Genomic DNA, 15,578 nt, shown 5'->3' with positions numbered 1-15,578 from the left:
AGAAGTAACCTTCTGATTATGGCTTTTTTTTTTAGGAGAGCATGTGATGTGCAGCATGGCCCCTAGAGGAAAGGTCGAGAAACAAAAAAATACGGCACACATTCACCTCGCATTGTGCTTTAGCAGCTAATGAAAGCAATTCAGTTTTCATCAGCACACAGATACTCTTCGTCAAAGAGATGCATAATAATACGACGACTCTGGATGATTTGTAAATGGTTTTTATTAGCAAAATAAGGGAGATGAGTCTACAAAGATTCTCCTTCTATGGAGAACATACACACACATTGACAGTTGTGGCAGTTTCTTTACATGAACAGATCCAGGACACTCCTCTTGGCAAAGTAGTACTGATCTACAGACCAAACCACCTTGACCATCTCAGTTTCCATCATGTAAAGGAAAGGCTTTAGCGATCATCAACCTGTTCCTTAACTCCCAAGTGATCAGACAAGATCTATGATATGTCTGAAGCTTAACTCATGTCAGGCCTCCTCCTCAACTTCACAACAATCCATTCTGTAGTTTGGTCTTTCCTCTCCTTAACACCAAAAAGTCCATAGCTCCTCTTTCAAATACATTAAAATATACAGTAAAATGTGACAAATCTGGTCTCTGTATTCAAAACACTTGGGGCGTATTAGAAGCTCAGTGCCTCAACTAACCGCTTTCTGATGAATGGGAAGATTTAATATTTTATACTCTTTAAAAACCAGAGCCCCAGATTTGTGGGGTAAATGTAACAATATACATCTCGGTATTGTACTGTGTGACGGGCGAGCGAGGCCCTACATCATCATGGCAGGTAGGGGGATTGGGTGAGGGGACTGTGGAGGCTACATGTTGGTCACCATGGACACCCATGTACCTTTAAACCAGAGGGAGATCTTCCTCCTCCCGATAGCTCAGTGGTGTACACATATAAGATAGCAGACACTAACGTATGAAAACAGTTTACCTCTTTATGTCTAGAACATTTCAGCAGGCAACAGAACAAGCATTGAGACTACGACCGCAGCGAAAAGGCATGCGAAGGCACAGGTACCAACATACTGGACTCGAGAGCAGTACCCCTTTTCTTCCCTTTTGGTTGCAAGAAAAGAAGAAAAGGAGCATTTCCACCAACAGCAAAGTTTCCTTTTCCAGAAACAGCGGCACAAAGAACAGCAAAAAACATTGTGATCTACTCCTTTTCCTCGAAAAAACAAAAACAAAAAACAAAATAAAATAAAAAGTGATGCTTTTACGATGATACGAACATCCTACACAAATGTAGTAACGCTAGTTCAAAATGTTCTGGGACAAAAACATAAATAAAGCTGTTAAAAGTGGCATATAGTACAGCACTGGTCCATCACTGATCCTCCCGACTCTTCTCATCCTCCCCACCAAAGATGCACAATCGGCTGGCTCCTCTGCCTGAGGTTAAAGGTGAAGAAAAAACAAACAAACATGAAGAAGAGAAGACAACTAACTCTCGTTGTTAGGGGGATTAAGGCGATGAGGAGCTCCTTACCAAAAAAAGCACGTTGTGTTCTTTGTCATCCTCTTCAGAACAGACCACAATCTTTCAGGTTGTTCTTGATAATGACGTCGGTGACGGCGTCAAAGACAAACTGCACATTCTTAGTATCTGTGGCGCAAGTGAAGTGGGTGTAAATCTCCTTGGTGTCCTTCCTCTTGTTCAGGTCCTCGAACTGACACTGAATGTAGGCAGCTGCTTCCTCGTATGTGTTAGAGCCTGCACAGACAAGGAAGGATGAAGTTAATTAGTCAGGAAGCCGCCACATAGCAAGGGACATCGAACATTTGTGTGGTTCTAGGTAATGAACGGCACTGGCAGGGCTTCATCCTGTTAGGTGTGCAGCCGTTATGAAAAGTATGGCCACATACCAAAAACAATCTGTAAGGAAGCCAAGGTGGAAAAATTAGGGCTGTGGTTTAACAGGGATTTATGTGCTGGACCATTTCTACCCCAGGAGAAGGGATTTGATGGAGCAGCTGGTCAAGAATCAGTCTGGCACACAGAGAGTCCCATAAAACCAGTTTGCTTTTACGTTTGAGATGTGGTTATTCTTTGCATGGGTGAAGCAGAGGATGTTAATCTGAGGTGCATTTTGTTACCTATAGAAAGCCAGGGTTCCTACGGGTTTCTTCAAGTCAAATTCAAGTCTTTTTAAGACCTTTTTAAGACCATTTATATATAAACTTAATACCTATTTCACAGACCTACTGGCAAAGAATTCTTTTTTTAATTTGTTCATTTATTTCTGAAACAAATGTGAAAATGTGGAGAGAAAAAAAAAGTTTGACTCAGACAGTTCGGTTCTTTTTTAAACATTGGTTACATCAGCTAGATACTTATTCCACGCTGGGAATATGGGGCGTAGAGAGAGTCCTGAACAACTGAATCCACACCAACGATGAAAGTTTCATCTTCATCGTTGGGGTGGACCCAAAAGCTTTTTAGCTTTAGTAGATCCACTCTAGTTGCGGTCGTAGCTGGGAGGGCTGTAGCGCTAGCAGCTAGCTGGTTAACGTTAGCTGCTTCAGGCACATTAACAGCTAGCTGGTTTACATTAGCTGCTTCAGGCTCATTAACAGCTAGCTGGTTTACGTTAGCTGCTTCAGGCACATTAACAGCTAGCTGGTTAACGTTAGCTGCTTCAGGCACATTAACAGCTAGCTGGTTAACGTTAGCTGCTTCAGGCACATTAACAGCTAGCTGGCTAACGTTAGCTGCTTCAGGCTCATTAACAGCTAGCTGGTTTACGTTAGCTGCTTCAGGCACATTAACAGCTAGCTAGTTTACGTTAGCTGCTTCAGGCACATTAACAGCTAGCTGGTTTACGTTAGCTGCTTCAGGCACATTAACAGCTAGCTGGTTTACGTTAGCTGCTTCAGGCTCATTAACAGCTAGCTGGTTAACGTTAGCGGGTTGAAATACTCCGGCGATGGAAGGAGTTTGATACTTCCCTTTGGTTGACTTGATGTGCTTGGACGACTTGGCATGAGACTCTAAAGCTTTCATGCCCACGGTACCAAGCTAAATGTTTTTTTTTTACAGTGCAAAAAGCCTGGACTACATTGTTGTCCACCGGTTTTAACCAGTGACAAAATGCTTGCATTTCTCGCCAAGCGTCGTTAAATTGACATTTCCCCATAAAACATGAACTGGGTAAACTAACGTTAAAACCAAACTTCTTGTGTTGTGCTTCTGCTTGGCTTGTTGCTTGTGGTCCGTGTCTGTGTGGCGGCCCGTGCGTCAAAATAATAGTGGTTGACAAACTAAACTTTTAAGGAGAATGCCATACGGAGAAGTTGCATATTGCACAAGTTTTAAGACCCATATATAAAAATTCAAGACATCTTCAAGTCTTTTTAAGGTATTATTTCCAAATTCATAAATTCAATGCTTTTAAGACTTTTTAAGACCCCGCGGGAACAATGAAAGCACCAGATGAGCAGTTTCCATTTAATGTTAAGGCAAATGGAAGCAAGCTTTACATGTTTTCAGAAAAAGTTGCTTAAAAAAAGAGCCTTAGCAGCAAAAAAGTCCTCAGCTAATCAGAAAAGCACTTTAATGCGTGTCTTACCAGCGTATTCTGGGTAACAGATAGTGAGAGGACTTTTCTTGATTTTCTCCTCAAACAGGTCCTTTTTGTTGAGGAAGAGGATGATGGAGGTGTCTGTGAACCACTTGTTGTTGCAGATGCTGTCAAACAGCTTCATACTCTCATGCATTCGGTTCTAAGGGGAAAAGGAAACCAGACATTAGCCATTGTGCTTTGATCAGCGCTCTGCGACCTCCCTCCTCCATTCCCGCCTCTTTGCCCCATCACCATCCCAGTACAAAGAATTCCTGTTCCGCTTGGCTTCCGCGAGTCACGCGGTCGACCACTCACCATCTCCTCGTCTTCAGCCAGCACCAGGTCATAATCACTCAGCGCCACGCAGAAGATGATGGCGGTCACACCCTCAAAGCAGTGGATCCACTTCTTCCTCTCAGATCGCTGACCGCCAACATCAAACATTCTGGGAAGAGAGACGGGAGTGGATGTACAAGCGTGTTTCGCTGCGTGTTTACAGACAATACAAGCTGTGTTTATGAAATCAACTCTGGCGTTGCTGCACTTTGTGGTGATAAAGGGGAAAGAAAACTCGCAGCTGCATAATGACAGAGGGAGACAGCCTCATATAATGTGAATAAATTCAATTTCTATTGTTAAATGTCTGTTTTAAATCCAACCACTAATCTGCATGTTAGACTCTGGCTGTGTATTCTAACATGTTGCCCAACAATCAAATCAATACAATTATCAGATCAATTGCAACAAAACCCAGAAAAGGCACGTTACTCAAGTTAAAATGCCACTCTGAGCTAACTATACCTCGCTTCCTACAGGTCTTCAACCTGCAATATTGCGTCATTAGTCCTCCATTTTTCAGCTTTTTTATGAATAAGAACAAAAAAAGAGCTGCCAGTTGCAATACCATAAAGATATCATGTCTTTGCTCAGCTAAGACTGTCAGTTGACTGTGCTGATGAAAAAAAAGATGTTCCAGCTGTTGATATGGCCGTATGCAGCTCTAGGTGTGGCTGCATCAAACCAGCTGGGTCGGGCTGGGTTTCCTGCAGTTGTGAGGTACTTGGAGCAGAGCTGTTTTGAAGGTTTGATGAACAGGCATCAAGGCAGCTCTGAGTAAACGTGTGTATCGAAGCTTTCTGTGCTGCTTTTACCATTTGCTCTGTTGGTCATTTCACCATTTCAAGGTTTGTTCGTAACAGATCCTGTGATTTATGTCTTTGTACGTCAATAAAAACCGTCAAAGGCCTCGTGTACAGCCTGTGTAACAACTTCTACTGTTCCAAAGAACAGCTCGGGTCCCATCTGGAAAATACACCAATGAAAAACTGTTGCTCAAAGAAAAATAGGAACCACATTCTAACAGGTGAACTCATGTGGGCCGATGCCTTTTTAACTGTCAACTGGAGGATAATGTTGCTCTGGAGCTACCTGTGAGCCACTCATGTTTCATTCCTGCATTACATAAAGTGCTGACAACCTTTGGCTTTTCATAATTGTCTTCAGGCCGCCTGTTAGTGAAATGGAAATTCTCTTCTAACTTCAGTGATGCTGAAATAAGCTAAAAATCCCAGCTATGGTGACATCATCAGGCCTACTGGCCCCACTTCCTGTCAATGCTCACGAAGGGCCACAACTGAGTCATCGCTGATGTGCGCAACACCGTCTCAAACTGCGACGACTCACAGCTGTATGTGTTCAAAGGGAATTTCTATGGGAGCGAATGAGTCAGTGACAGGAAGGAAAGCTAATTAAGCTGTTGTGTAAAAACACACTGGAGCGCGAGCCAGTTGTTACGGTGATGAGATTCTCACTTGAAGTGCAGGTCTTTGAATGTGAAGTGCGTCTCCACGATGCCTGTGGTTTTGACTCGGGTCCTCAGGACATCCTGCTGAGTTGGGATGTAGGTGGCCTGGGATATCCTGTCCAAATCGTTCAAGTAGCTGAGAGAGGGAGACAAAGAAGTGGGCGTAAACAGAAGAGAAAACAGGGGTGCAATGGGTGTCACGGTAAACACGCCCACTGTACTCCCAATAATAAACCAGGCTAGATTCTATATGACAGACAGAAAATGAGTCACACTTCAGTTCTTCATAGCTTCACATTGATAAAATCTATGTGGTAGAGCAAAAATAGTTTGCAATTTAGTTTAGAGATACATTTGCCTTTGTTAAATTTAGACAGTGCCACAGTGGCTTAATGATTAGAGCAGCAAACACCACCTCGGTTTTAGTCTAAGCCCCGGTCTTTTCAGTGGGGAGTGTGCTTTGTTTTCTCTGTGGTTGGTGGGCTCCCTGTGGGTGCTCCGGTCCCACCCACACTCCAACAATATGTAGCTGAATTGGAAACTCCCTACGTGTGAGGCCTGTAATGGACGAGCCATCTGTCCAGGGTGCTGTCCCACATTTTGGCAATTGCAGTACCTGCTGGGACAGGCTCCTGTTCTCACATGATCCAGCAAAGGAACACGCAGCTAGTGAAAATAGACCGATGGTAGCCGTTTTTTCCCCCCTAATTAGTTTTACCTCTTTTTCCTTTGTCTTTTAATCCTCCCACCAAGATTTCTTTATTAGTAAATGTGCTGCGCTCATTCACGGCATCCCAAATAATCCAACGCATCCCGAATGCATCATTAAACCTCACTTCAGACACTTTAAGGTTATAGTTGAGGGAAAGAGAGATCTGTGAACTTCTTCTTCTGTTTTTGGTTTGTCTTGCAAGACATTAACTGAAGTAAAAAAAATAACTTAAAAGGTTTGATGATGGTGTTTCTTATTCGTGAAAAATGCCTGGACTACAGATTGGAGAATTACCAGCCACCATGTTTGTTGTTCGGCAGCAAAACCAAAGCCTTACTCTGAAAAAAACAGGCGCTGCCATGTGATGACATTCGATTTAGTCCCACGAGCCCTTGCACAATAAATACTAGGTTCCAACTGGGTAAAGAAAAATAAGTCAGCAGTGCAGCTCCATGGAGATTTTCCCCTGCACGACTTTCCCTTTTTTTTAGCATGTGGCAAATGTTCTCGTACTGAAGTGTAAGGTCAAAGATTAAGCAGTCTTTTTAGCCACCGCTCTTCAGGCTCGGTAGAGGAAGGCAAATATTGACAGTCTAAAAGTCCAGACGCATGCTGTAGCTTTCGGCTCCCTGATCACGGTTAAAGGTTGGGGCTGCCTGTGTGAGGCGAGTTGCAACAACCCTTTCTGTGTATTTGCACTGGAATGCAAGTAATTTGGCAGAAATTTGTGTGCGAAGGACCACCGAGTCCTCTCTGCGCATGACTCCCAATTCTGCTGAACCTTGCGATTAGTAGGTTGGCTGTTTATGTGTTTGCGGGTGTGACTCACTATGCTGCCGAGTCGTTGAGCTGATATTCGCGGGAGCGGCTGAAGCAGGCTTGAACACCTCCGTCCTTCCAGAGTCGCTTGATGACACCAGCCAGCTCGGCTGTCATGAAGCCTTCCTCTGCTGAGCCCGCCAGCACAAACAGCTGCCGTGCATCATCCTAGGAGAGGAGTCGGGCTGGTGTCAACATCAGGAATCAGCCTTAAAAGTCATTACACCACCATAATAAACAGCACTAATCTGCCATCTTTACCCAATTTAACTTTTAATCACTGGATTTAATCACTGGATTTATTCCATGTACAGAGGACATGAAATAGCCTCTGAAATTGCTACTAAGACTACTTGCAAAACCATAAAGGTTTCTACTCCAGATCTCACTTTCCCCGTCACTCACAGCTCTTGCAGCGTCACCAAAGTCGATCTTGAGGCGTCCCATGGCTCTGATGATGGCGATGATGGACTGAATGGTGTTGCTGTAGACCACAGCTTTGTACTGCTTACATTCCTCTTCTGAGTAACCGGCTTCGTGGATGATCCTGCGAAAAGAGGGAGAACAAAGCTACCACCATGGACGCAAAAGTCATTTTTACATGAACCATCCGTCCAACATTCTCAGAAATTATCATTTTTCCGTCCTATTTTAGAAGCTCAGTGTAGTGTCTGCACAAAAGCTCCCGGGCCACACCGGCCCTGATCTCCTCGCTATGAACAGCCTTTTCTACCCCCTACAGTTGCACTCGGCGCTACTTACTCTGGTTAAAAGCTCTCACTGAATGCATACAATATAAAATCATTATCTTGAAGCTCCCTCGGTTCATTTCACCACAGATTTCTCAATAAAGATGCGATCCTGACACACAAAAAAAAGGGCTGGCATCATTCTAGACTTTAATCAGAATCAGCAAATCCCACAAAAAGCACAACACCGCAGATGTGAGTCATTCCCAGAGTGCATTCAGAGATTCTTACTCTGTCTCTAGCTTTCAGCTACTTAGCCGTTTGGTCCAACAAAAGATGTGGCGTCAATTAGCAAATGTTTTTTTACTCGAGCGCCCATCTTCATGGGACTCGAGGAACCTGTCTCCTATTAGAAAATGGTTGGGTAACTGAATTACTATATCATCCATCAGCATTTTTCACATTCTGCCATCTTCTTGAGAACTGAACACTGGGAATTTCATAATCTAAACGAGAGAAAAGGTAGCATGATGCAACTGTGTCCAAAATAAGCACAATGTAAATACTCTCTTTCCATCAGGCGGATATGTCAGTTTGCTCGAGCTGCACTCAATTTATGACCCTGTTCATAGTGAGAAAATGGACATGTCTACTGAAACGGGGGCGCGGGGTCACGCACGATAACAACCTGATGATAAAGCAATCATATAGTAGAATAGCTGCTTCCGACAGCTGGATGTCTGCTGATTGATGAGTGCATCTCTGGGAATATTCATGAAAAATCTATTTCACATGCTGTACACACGCACAGTTTGTGGATGATGGATAGGCAGAGTCTAAATAAATATATTCTGCAGGTTGTTCTCATGATTCATTATGCACGGCGCCCGTTTGTACTGCGACTCGTGGAACGTAACATTACCAACGGAGACGCCATAAAAGCATGATTGCTGTTTGAAACTGTTTGTGTTGTGGAAAATGAACACTCTCCCGGGGTGTAATCTACTGTGGTGTCATTATGCATATCTGATCAGACGACAGTGGAGACGAAAAAAGGAAATTAAAGTAAGTTGTGATTATTTGCGGCGAAGAATAATTCGATGTTCAAAGTAGCGAAATTAACTTACTTCATCTGCTTGACAATTGTGCTTTTCCCCGATTCACCAGCACCTGAAAAAGATAGGAGAAAATATGGGGCTTTATTAGAGTGTCAACACTTCTGGTCTATACGAGATCAGTGATGTGACAAAGGTGGTTGGGCTTGAATATATGACCAAACAGTCAAAAGAGAAACAAGAGCATGGATGTGTGTAACATGAGGTCTCTGTATGACAGGTGTTTAGGTTCAAAGGAGTGCTCTGATTTCTTGTTCGGCCTCTGCTTCGGGCTGCTGAAGCTCATCGTACTGCTTCCTCAAAGCCAAAAGGCTCGCTCAAATGACTGTTTTGCGTTCAACTTTGACTGAAGTCATCACGGTATGAGCCAACCGTGCGCTTGAAAGTTTCACAGCAAAGGTGGGTCTTCCAGTCTGGGTGTGAAGCCTTTAGGCACCCTAATGATAAAATAGTTTTTTAGATGATTTTTTTTAGATGAAACCCTGTCATTCCGGGGTGGCGAGGCCTTGTGTGCTGTCGCCTTATCGGACTGACAGCAGTTTACCTGACTCATGAGACGCTGCAATGATGGAAAGACTGGAGGGGAAGGAACGGGGGGGGAGGAGGAGGAGGCCGTGACGGGAGTTTAGCTCAGCTTTTGCATTGTAGTTTCCTCAAACGTCACAGTGTCATGGCAACTGCTCTGGTTCTATCAGGACATCTCTTGTGAGCAGCCACAGTCACCTAAGGATGTTTCATGGCCATGAATACGGACAAGTTGGCTTCCTACAAGACCATTATGTGCACCCCCCCCTGCTGCTTTTTTTTTTTTGTCCTCTTCTATATTTGATGCCTCCATCTCAGGGAACCTGAAAGCACCCCATAAATTAAATGTCTTCTTCATAAACCACACTAATCAGAGCTACGCTCTAATAAGCAAGAGCATTTCCAGTCAGTGTCTTCATATTCCAGTGGCAGAGACTTGGTTCGCGATAATGCCTGCCTCCCACTTGGGAAGATTCTTCAAACCACTTGCGAGTGGCCACTCTCTGAGTCAAGCACCCACAACTTCTCTTTCAGCTTTAGAAACAGCAAATGAGGAAGTGAAATCATATCATGACACCTACTGCTTCTGTCAGCTTGTGATACACTCAGAGACAAGATGGCGTGCTCTTGCATAAGAAATCTCCCACTTAACCTAGTTCCACTTTCCCTGTGGGTGCGAAAACAACAAACACAAGGCTGAGTGGACCTTTTTTGAACACAAGCCCCCTTCTTGTCGAGACTAAAGCAGCAGCATCGGAGCACAGTTTAAAGCAAATTAGGGCACAGAATAAGAAAAATGCCCCTGTGGTGTTCAGAGTTGTCTGTTTGAATTCCTGCAAACTTTGAGTCATTAACAACACCCTGAAAGTACAGCCCTTGCACTTCATCTATCACATAATTGGATGAAATTCACTAGAGGACACCTTATTTTAATTATGTGTCACCACTCTTGCGTCAATGCACCGTGAAGGGATGGGTGCCAGCTCCCTGAGCTCAGAGGCCAAACACCCTGCTCTCTGAGTCCCTGCGCGACTTGTGCACAGACAACGGATGCATCTCTCGACTGGGCATCGCTGGCACTCTCTGCCCGCCAAAAAATCCATTTTCACAATGCCACAGACTCTTTGCATAGCAGCGCAGTGTCTGATGCAGGGAAATCCACTTCAGGCAGGCCACGAGTTCACAATATCGCTCTATGAATCGTCCTCATAAAAGGAAACTTGAGCTAACCGATAGGTCGTGTTACATGATTGCAACTTTTGACAATTTAGAAATGATTTATTTCATCTCGCAAAAGGCCAGAAGCACAGATACATCCCCCCTCTCCCCAGATTCAGAAGAAATTCCTTCAACTTTAAACAGTCAGATGCTTTATATTTGTCCTCAAATTTGATAAACGTCTGCTGAAATTCAACAGAAATAACGAGATTTCCTCACATAATTCCGATCACCTCGATTATGCAACAAAAATTAACTTTAAGTCTTGTTATTCTTGATTGAAAGTACCACAGAGAGTGAAACCAGTTCCACGAACGCTACAGCAACAAGCCTTTCGAGGGTTAAAATGGAATAAATCCCATGAATATAGTGTCTAAGTCAACATTATAATCAATGAGACGTGAACCGTGTGTTTATTCAAGAGAGCTGGCTCTAAACAGCAGTGATATCATGAAGGTGTGGCTTTTGTCAAAGCCTGGAGGTCAGAGGAACACACATTTGGACTCTCCCAAGCCTTTAAGGGTTCCATTCAGCCGCAGGCCTGACCTATCGCTCCTCGCGCAGAGTCACGTTACGCACCACAGCTTTGATACACCCACCCTAAAACTGCTACAGACCCAGAACCACTGGAGCAGCTGGTTTCGGTTTCTTGCGGTTCAAACTATTTTGGGAAAATTCAAGCTCAGCCTTGCAGTGAACTCAGCCTCCCCCCCCCCCCCACACAGAGCTGCTCCTATCAGCCAGTGAGAGGATGATGGGTGTTTTATGACAACGACGTACAGACACAAACGTGCTTTAACAAAAAAAAAAGTGAGAATTCTCTTCATTCTCGCTGGCTTTGGGGTCAAATCGTGGCGTGATGATAAAATTGCGAGGGAGGTTTATGAAGGTCACGCTGCCTCCCTGCCACGTCCTCTTCTAGGTAAGCAATCCAAAGATTCAAGGAGGGCTTTTGGAGTTTGGCACAATGTGCTGAACACATTAGTGATGCCACATTAGCAGCAAGGAGCCAACGCCATCGACTTCTTCTTTTGCAGAGTTTTCCACTCCAACTCAGCTGCACACATCCCTCTTCCTCTTTTACATTCTCTCGGTCTCCTACAGTTATTTTCCCTTTACGATTTATTGTTCCTCTCACTCACTATCCAATTCCTCTTTTTTTTTTTTTCTTCCTTCCCCTCTCTCCGTCTCCCTTTGGGCGGACTTGAGCATGAGTCACTCATGAAGGATTCCAGAAGCCGCCGAGTGGTGCTACCCACTGGAGGAAATGACCACGGTTAATCACAGAGATCGATCTGCCAAAAAGCTAAATCGACATGAGATTTTTTCCCAATACGCACACACTCGCAAATGCTGGGATGGACCGAACGATTCACAGTGATGTCTGATGCCAATAAAGGAATGCAAGCAATTCAGCTTCTTTATTGTCTGTCTTTTACTCTCATGTCACCAAGATTAGCAGCACAGTCATGCTGCTCTATATCTTTGATCCTGCCGGTTGCATCATCTTAAAGTACAGAAAGAAAAAAAGAGAACACTGACAAAAGTCAGTCGAAGCCTGAGGATTATGAATAAATTCATCCCACAGTTGGATGACAGCTATAGAAAGAGTAATTAGGCTGGGGAGATTGTAATCTATTTCAGCATGTAGATATGAATAGTAGGATAATTGGGTCGTGGAGATGATTGAAATGAAATGAGAGCCAAATGAAAATACGAGCTTAATGAAAAATGCGTTTAGCTCTCGCTGAAAAGACCACCTCTCTTGGTGAGAGACACCCGAGCCTGCCAGAGTTTTGCAATGATTCAAATACTTTTTCATCATGCAAATTTGGGCTCCCTCTCGCGAGGGCAGCCCGGAGGACCGCGATTGCTGCTGGGCACAGCAGTTCTGAAAAAACCAGGTGAAAAACGATTTGACGTGCACAAAAACACTGACACCTCAGGCAGGGGCCGCGGAAAAACAACCTCATCTTCCAGCCAATCCACAAGCTTTGTTGACCGTTTATGTCTGTCGGTAGGGTGTGTTTAGAGAAAAACACCACTCAATTGCGTGTGACCAAGCAGCCTCCAAAAATATCTGTTTATCTGCAAGGTAAACCACTAAAGCGCCCTACGCAGCTTCTCCGAGCTTTTTCATTTTTAATGCCACAGCCATCAGCAGGGTTCTCATTTTACAGCCTCTCTTTACCTTTCCCCTGGCATCCCAGCCTAGCTGCATGTCACTTCAGGTAATCTGACAAGACAGAGTGGGTTACCTGGCTACCGCGGCGAATGCATGAAACACAACAAGAAATAGTGGCGCCACACAATTCTTATGGCAAAAATTGCCCGAGAGGAGCTAAGTAATGCCACATGGTCTGTGTCAAAGCAATGGCTGCCGAAAACTCACACAGCAGCCTTCGGGAGCACAACAGAAACTTGACCTAACTTGCTCACTTTCAATCAACAAGCCCCATCTGGCCCCAGAGCACACAAGGAATGTGTTTACCTTTAACGAGAAAACTTCTGCATTCTTGCACAAACAAAATGATGCAAACACTTTGCCAAATTCCATTTTGCCCTACAAAATGAAAAGATTGAATCCTCTCAATGTGAGATTCACTGACCACCGTGCCTTGTGCTCCTTTATTTTTTGTGTGCGAGTTGTGTTTAGGAACACAAGGAATTCTCATTTGTCACACTCTGGCTCACAGTTGTATCCACAAAAGCAGCTAACAGCTCTTGCGATGTGCCTTCTGTCAGGTGTTTGCCTGCTACTGGTCCAGGCCTCACACTTTGTGTTCTGGTAACCCACATACCATGTGTGTGCATGTCAACATTCCCCAAAGCCAGCCACCTAAGGGCCCGATGGAAAAGTTTTCACCTATGGTCACCGTCTTCAAGGATAGCTGTACTTCGACATGTATGGGCGACGCCATTCATCAGGACACGATTGGGTTCGGAACGCAAATCAGTCAAATTGCCAGAAGGAGGTTGCAAATGACAGAAAGCATCTAATGAATGCAACTAATCATAATAATGACAAAACGAGAGAACCATTCCTTCAATTGCACCTCTAAAGAGAGGTCTCCGTTTACGAAAATAACATCTCATGTTGGCTGGTTTCTCTGGCATTACTCAAACAGGAGGACCTGAAAATTGTTTGGATACACAAAGGGCAGTTAAAATTGGCTATTGCTGAGAGTAATGAGAGGGTCACGGGGAAACTATCTCTACATCAGCAAGTGATGTCATTCCACAGCTTGGCTATTTAACTTGGGACAATGACAATCTAGTTTAAATGCTCGTGATTATGTGGCTTCTAGCTGAATCAGACTTGACTATACCCCTTCAGAACTGTAATTTCATGTATTTGTTGCACAAGATGTCGCTTTCTGTTTGCATCTTCATGTTGAACTTGGGATTTAAAGCAAAACAGACAAGCGTGATATTAAATGTGGCTCCCTACACGGATAATCTGTAAATAATAATCATCCAAGAGGAAAAAAACAAACAAACAAAAGTTCAGCCTTTTAGGGAGGTCAGTTTTTCATGGAAAACACAAGGAACTGAAGGTTGAAACAGGCCAAAAATGACAAGAGGCAACAGTTTTCAGTCACAGCGAGTTAGGCCTGGGCCCCTAATGGGCCATGGGTCTATTTTCACTGCACTGCACAGGATCAGATGAGGAAATGTGCCATTGTTGAAAGGATTTAGTCAATACAAATGGTCTACAGAAAAATGGCTGGACGGTTGGAACAACAACAGCAGGAGAAACGCTTTTAAACTCGCACTGGATGTAAATCAAAACCACATCATGTACCAAAAAAAAAAGAAGAAGAAGAAAAAAGAAAGAAAATCACACAAATTCGAAATGCTTAGCTGATGTTGATAGTAAATGACGGTTTTAAAATGAACAGGCTATTGCATTAGACAGGCTAAGCACTAAGTTTAACTAAAGCTAGCAAAAACAGAAGAGCGCGGAAGGATAAACAAAAAAAAAAAACCCTGAAAAACTCAGTAACACTTCTCGACTGATACCACCCAACGCAGCTCATTAAACCGTAAATTAACCAACTCCAATGTGACTTTCACTACAGGGTGTGTTCCCTCAGTTTCCTCTTGGCTAACACTGCTGTGGGCGAATACGAAGCGAAGTTCGCCTCTCTTCCTTACCGAGCAGCAGCAGCTTGACCTCCCTGGCCGCCTTCTCCCCGTCGTCCCGCAGATTCCTGTCGATCATTTTGCTGCGCTCCACCGCCGCCTTGTCCTCGGTGCTCAGTGTGCATCCCATCTTCGACTGTGTCCTCGAGACCCAGGTGGTGTAAAAAAATAAAATAAAATAAAATAAAAATGTACGCCTAAAACACCATATATACCGACATTAATTGGTTAAAACTGCCTTCACCCCGAACACACGCCCTTTTTCGTACAACGGGCGATCAATCTTATTGGTGTGGGGGGGAAGGGGAAGCGAATCGACTTTAGAAAAAGAAAAAGAAACTATCGCGTTTTGGCGTTAGTTCGCCCAGCTGTAATGTATTCGGATTAAAATCCTTGTTGCATCCAAGAGATCCAAGAGAAGGCTAATTCAACAGTGAAACAATTCCGTGGTGCTGTCTCTCCCACCCATTCGTGTCCATCCGATGCGGCGGCGACTGCCCGAACTGTATGAGCGGTGAGGAGGACTGGAGGCTGGAGAGCAGCTGCGGTCTGTTCCGCAAGCGGTAAACAGCTATACTTCCGGTCCACTCCTTCACAATAAAAGTATTTCTCAAACCTAATAAAAGAAGACGAAGCTTTACAGCAAAAATTGCCTCTTTAAGGTTGTTAACCACTCAGCTTTGATGATATTCCAAATCCTCTAAAAAAGTAGCACAACCACAATGCTCATTATCTCTGTAATTAAGTTGAATATACTTGTTTTTAATTAACTAATGGCTATTCCCATTCTTTATATATAAGTATAGTATTTATATATAGAGAGATAGATAGATAGATAGATGGATAGATAGATAGATAGATAGATAGATAGATAGATAGATAGATAGATAGATAGATAGATAGATAGATTGCGTTGCGTCAGTGTTTACTATTTTCCACAATATTCTATATTATATTTCA

The 15,578-nt window shown here is 43.7% G+C and overlaps 1 protein-coding gene across 1 annotated transcript; it reads right to left on the bottom strand.

Annotated features, from left to right (window-relative positions):
* Positions 1 to 205: 205 nt before the first annotated feature.
* gnai1 (guanine nucleotide binding protein (G protein), alpha inhibiting activity polypeptide 1) lies at positions 206 to 15,131 on the bottom strand. Its single transcript, XM_072377951.1, has 9 exons — positions 14,631 to 15,131; positions 8,742 to 8,784; positions 7,331 to 7,472; positions 6,936 to 7,093; positions 5,402 to 5,530; positions 3,906 to 4,035; positions 3,597 to 3,750; positions 1,517 to 1,741; positions 206 to 1,419 (listed from the first exon to the last, which is right to left on the bottom strand). Exons 1-8 carry the CDS (start codon positions 14,746 to 14,748, stop codon positions 1,551 to 1,553), a joined length of 1,065 nt encoding a protein of 354 aa, XP_072234052.1. The 5' UTR covers positions 14,749 to 15,131; the 3' UTR covers positions 206 to 1,419; positions 1,517 to 1,550.
* Between the last annotated feature and the right edge of the window lie 447 nt (positions 15,132 to 15,578).

The sequence above is a fragment of the Leuresthes tenuis genome, unplaced genomic scaffold (genome assembly GCF_036924035.1).
Source record: "Leuresthes tenuis unplaced genomic scaffold, fLeuTen1.0.hap1 SCAF_23, whole genome shotgun sequence".
In the NCBI taxonomy this organism is placed as follows: Eukaryota; Metazoa; Chordata; class Actinopteri; order Atheriniformes; family Atherinopsidae; genus Leuresthes; species Leuresthes tenuis.
This window is presented reverse-complemented; position numbering and strand designations above follow the sequence as displayed.